We start from the raw sequence: 5380 nt of genomic DNA on the forward strand, positions 1-5380 counted from the left end.
CTCAGTGCTGCGCCCACACCTCGCTCAGCCAGTGAGCAGGAACCGGTCTGTATGTGGGATCCGAACCCTCGGCGGGAGCGCCACCGCGCTCCCAAGCGGCGCACTGTAGCAGTGCGCCACCGGGCCAACCCTCCCTTTACAATCTTTAGTCAAGAGCACAAGGCCTCATATCCAGACTTCCACTCAAGAGTCCATGTAGAAACCTAGTTTCTTCCTTAACCTCTGGAGGCGCCCAACTGTCCAGTGTCGCAAAATGAGCTCTATCCAGATCACAGATGTCAGCTGAGCCCTGGCAGCCAGGGACCACCTCTGTCCACCCCTGTCCCACCATGACCAAGCAAGCAGCTCCTTGGGGAGCTCCAGCAACAGTTGTGACTCTCGCCACCTTCTCTGAAGATGCACGTCAGCCTGTGAGATTCTGCCAAATACAACAGGGAAAAATAAGTGGCTCGACTCTTCAAAAGGGTTTGTGCAACTATGACCTTGGGACGTACTTTTACAGCCTGACTCCATCCTCTTTCAAAATTCCTGATGGACCATCTCCCCACCCCAGCACAGGAGATGCATCACCCCAGGAGACCCACACACACCCGTGTGCCAGCTGGAAACCAGTACCTCAGATCTCTTCCAAAACTCTGCTTCTTATTAAAGCATAAAATGATTTACTTTATTCCTTGAATGTACTGAAGCAGCAACATTAGTGTAAACAGAAAAAAGCCTACCTGCTTCACATTTTCATCCTTTATGCAATTGGTAAAAATGACATTTTTTAGGCCTTCTCCTTCAAGGTGCTGGATAATTTTCTGAAAGAGACATTTCCATTTAAAGTACTAAAAGAAAACAGGATAGTGTGATAGAATAAAATTCAAGGATCTGACCTGAAGGAACACTCTGCCAAGAGTATTTGTCCACTCAGAGCCACTGTGGGCCCAACACCCCGGCCTCAAGCAGCTGGGCGAGGAGACGGGCAGGGGCACAGGTGATGGACAGTGAGCCCTGGCGGCGAGGACTGGGGGTCAGAGGGCGGCCTGGCCCCATCACTGGCCCCCAGAGCTGCTGCCTCTGGTGAGGATAGAAGGGCAGTGACTGGGGAAGGGACAGCTGGGCCATGCAGTCTGTGCACTCCAGGCTCTGCCCCTCCACACTTGGTACTGTCTGTGTGTAAAATGAGGCTGACCAAGGTTGTCCTGAGGCCACTTCCAGCACTGAAATTACAGTTTTGGTCTTCATCGAGTAATCTCAGTACCCTTGTGTATTTTGACCTTTCACAGGATGAACTCCACTTTAAAATGAGGTTTGAATTTGATTAATAACACAGACTACGTAATACTTTAAAAGCCCAAAAGTAAATTAAGGTTAATATAAATTTACTAGCCTTAATTTTCAGTGAAATCAGTGTAAAGCTGGATATTTTTTTAAATCAGTGTCGTATTATTTGATCAGCTACTGACCTAAAAATACGATCTATGCTTACATAAAAAAAAAAAAAGGTCATACATGAGTTCAGTTTGTTTTAGTTACTTATTTAGTTGTCCACTACGATGATGCAGATTGCTATCAATCATAACAAAGACATGCGCAGCGGGGCTGGGTCGTTATGGTAAATGCCTTCTGTTTGGATTCTTAATGAATAAGGACGCTTACGGTTTTAGTATTTAACGTTTCCCTGGAAACCTGTGGTACAGTCTGTGGTTGCAATTTAGTAACTCGAATGCACCACAGTCAACTATGAAACCTGAAAGGCATTACCGCTGAAGCAACGAAAGGAAAATTCTGCACCATTAGCAACTTAAAAACTGGCTTGAATTCAAACGATTCTGACACCTACTCTTTGCGAAGGATTTGACACAGCACAAGAAAAGCAGAGACAAACACTTCAAAAATAACATTTCCAGAGTCAAGTTTCTGTTACCTCCAGACACGTGGAAAATATCCTGCCCTGGGTCACCTACACCCCAGTTCTGCCTGGCTTTGGGCTTCCCCCCACCCCGACTCCCACTTCTACTCCTCCCAGCTTCCAGATCACAGGGTGTGCAGAGGCAGCCAGCATACAGACCTCAGGGCCACACTGGCAGCATGGACACTGAGGCAGTGCAGCCACCACAGCCGACCTCCACACCAGCCCAGCTGTCCAGGGCTGCAGCCGCCAGCCCCACTGGCCTCACAAGGCTTCTGGAACTCTAATTAAAATTACATAAAATGTGAAAGCCAGCTCCTCAGCTGCAATGGCCACATGTCAGGTGCTCAAGCTGTCCAGGGCTGCAGCCGCCAGCCCCACTGGCCTCACAAGGCTTCTGGAACTCTAAGTAAAATTACATAAAATGTGAAAGCCAGCTCCTCAGCTGCAATGGCCACATGTCAGGTGCTCACAGCCACCGCAGCCAGAGGCCACCCCATGGGACAGAGGACACTGGGCATCTCCATCACTAAGGAGAAGTCCGCGGGACAGTGTTGTTATGGCTGTCACTTGGTATCCGGCAGCACCACCTGACCACTTCCCATGGGAAGTATGCACATTTTGAGCATCTGGATCATAAATTAAATGTTAGAGGAAAGCATGCTAGATTAAGAAACCATACTGGAATACTTCTGCAAAGCAGAGTGGTCTACTAAAGCAAATCCTGTCTGGGTAAATTAAAGCCGGGTTTGTTTGAGTTGAGCGACCCTTCTATTAGATACAAGTGGCCTAGGAAGACACAGCTGTGCTGAAGGCATCTGTGGGAAAGGCCTTTACCTGCTGCTCTGTAAGATCTGCCAAATCCTTTTTGTTGAGGACAAGCAGGTGAGGCTTAAGTCCAAGGGTTTCCTGAAACAGAGGGTTGCGGCCTGAAAGTGGGATGTGGCAAAATTAAGGCAGAAACTCCTTCAAAGTTTTATTGGCCAATTAACTTATTTTGCTTTGTCTTGTGATACAGATTGGCATCACTGAGGAAACCCAGTTTCACAGCAAGTGCTGGCCTGGCCAACCTCGACCAACCCCAATCCTGCCCTCCCAGCTGGGGAAAGGGTACGCCTTCTCCCTGTGCCACAGTAGGGTAGGCCACACAGGTGTCAGGCAGGGCAGTGGCTCTTGCGTAGCTCCCCAGACAGGAATGATGGTGGCAAAAACAAAAAGTGAAGCTCAGAGAAAGGTTTTGAAACTATGTCACTGTTTAGTAGCCACAGTACACAAGTTCAAGATGATCTGATCATTCAAAACGAAGTGCCTCCCATAAAGTCCTAACTAGAACATCTCAAATCACCATTGACACCCTCTGTGACCACCAAGGAGGGGTGCGCATGGCCTGGGGCCCAGTAGCTACACCTGCAAGTGGGCAGGTCCATTCTCTCCGTGGACACTGGAGATCCCCTCTCCCTCCCCTCAGGCAGGGATCCCTGGGATTCACTGTGGGCCTCACCTCCTGTAACACTAACACAGGCAGGGGGGTGCTTTTCATGTTTATCTTGAGCCCTCGGCCCTTCCTGGTGACTCTTCTCTCCTACTGAGTCTATCTGTGAGATTCCCAAGGCCTCTGGCATGCCTCAATCTAGGCACCCAGTTAAGCCACTGTGTCCCACCCCACACAGGGATCTGATGTAAACCCCACTCTTCCCTCAGAGGCTACCCAATCCTGTGATCACTCAGAACACAAGCCTCCAGACTCCTCCCCTTGGATGATACGGTGGCCACTACCCAGCATGTGGGCTTTTTGCCACATCCTAGATAAGGCAGAATGACCAGAGACCAGAGCAGAACTGTCCTCTCATCACATATACTGAATAACAACCACAGGTTTTATTATTAATAATCAGACATATAATTGCCAATAATCACTTCTGACTAGCCTGAGATATTGTATGACTTGATAATATTTACAGCCTACAGCAAAGAAACCCAAAGCTTTATTGCTGAAGTTCCAACAACCTTCGAAACACTGAAAGTGGTCCTTCATCCTCCACTGCTATTCCCTGGCAAGGGGATAGTCTTCCCAAGACTCCTGGCAGTGAAAGCCATGGTCATCACACACATGTAGCTGGCTGTCTCTAGGCCAGCTGGTTCATCTTCCCACACTCTTCTGAGGTGAATCAGCCAGGGTGGTAACAAGTCTCAAATCAATACCTCCATCATATAAGGAGAACCTAAACACAACCTCAGGGTCTGAAGAATACACTTGTCAATGAACAAGATTATCACATCTCACCAATGCACTCCAGCACAGGAGGAAAGCCCCAGTTAGCAGAAACATTTAACTAAGGATTCATATCCTAACTAGAGAATTCTATTGCTGGACCATACTGGAAGGCTGGGGTGAACCAGGCAGCAGCCAAGACAAAAGATTCTGTGCATCAATGGGGAGCTTCAAAACAACATGCGGCCTGGACCCCACACCAGAGATTGTGACTGACCCACCTGGAAAGCGGCCTAGCAACTGGCACTTTTAAAAGCCTCCCCGGGTGATTGTAATGTGCAATGAGGGTTAAGAATCACTGCTTTAAATGTCAATAACTACGACAGGTGAGGCTGCTGGTCACTGGGGGTGACGGACTGGACCAGGGCCAGGTGGAGCAGGTGGGCGGAAGCAAGGTCACAACACAGCGACGGTGCCTGCTGTTCGCAAAGGCCGACTCAGGAAGAGCGGCGGCCACGCACTGCCAAAGGATATCCGGGCATCGTGGACCTCGATGATGCAGTCCACCAGCTTCAGGCTGCTCTGCATCTTCTTCAGCCCTGCAAAACACAAAGACGCCTCAGTGAAGGGTCCCCGACCTTTCAAGAGCGGTGGATCCCAGGTGAGCTGCAAGAATGACACGCCACGATGAAGGACCTATGCGGACCAGGCGCGAAGGAAGCCACAGGTGCTGACAGCCGCAGGCGTGCGCTGCCTCCTCCCAGCGAGGGCCGCCGCGCATCCACGCCGGATCCCGCCTCCCCCACCCGACACGCGGGAGGCTCGGGCGGAGAGACCCCAACCTCTGCGGTCCTCGGTCTGGGCTGCGCAGCAGAATGACGCCAGCCCCTCGGACCGCGACGCCGCGGGCCCACGACGGCGCGCCCTCCTCCCGCCGCCTCCCCGACCGCCCGAGAGGTCGGGCCGGGCCTGGTGCCTTCTTGGGGCCGAATCTTGACAAGCCGACAGAAGCTAATTCCGAAGACGTCTAGACGTCAAAAAACACGTTTTGAAGGAGCTGCCGGCCGCCCGGTGAGAGGCGCCCTAACGTCGGGTCACCGGCCCGGACCCCGCGTGGCCAGCGCCGAAACACTAACAGCATCGCGATGACAGCCGAAAACTCAGCGGCCGGAAAGCGCCCCACGCCCGCCATTCACTTGGTCTCAAGGTAAACATTCAGAAGCGGGGGGGCCGAGGCTGCGAGCCGCAACGGGCCCAGGACCCCGGCCGGC

The 5380-nt window shown here is 51.4% G+C and overlaps 1 protein-coding gene across 1 annotated transcript in view; it reads right to left on the reverse strand.

Moving 5' to 3' along the window:
- Positions 1-4703, reverse strand: part of MTG1 (mitochondrial ribosome-associated GTPase 1) — an 11253-nt gene extending 6550 nt beyond the window's left edge. Inside the window, exons 1-3 of the mRNA XM_008591307.1 lie at positions 4644-4703; positions 2735-2839; positions 667-803 (exon numbers count right to left, since the gene is read on the reverse strand). Coding sequence (XP_008589529.1) covers positions 667-803; positions 2735-2839; positions 4644-4697 — 296 coding nt within the window. The 5' untranslated portion in view covers positions 4698-4703. The remainder of the gene's footprint in view (positions 1-666; positions 804-2734; positions 2840-4643) is intronic.
- Between the last annotated feature and the right edge of the window lie 677 nt (positions 4704-5380).

The sequence above is a fragment of the Galeopterus variegatus genome, unplaced genomic scaffold (assembly GCF_000696425.1).
Source record: "Galeopterus variegatus unplaced genomic scaffold, G_variegatus-3.0.2 Scaffold6827, whole genome shotgun sequence".
Taxonomy (NCBI): Eukaryota; Metazoa; Chordata; class Mammalia; order Dermoptera; family Cynocephalidae; genus Galeopterus; species Galeopterus variegatus.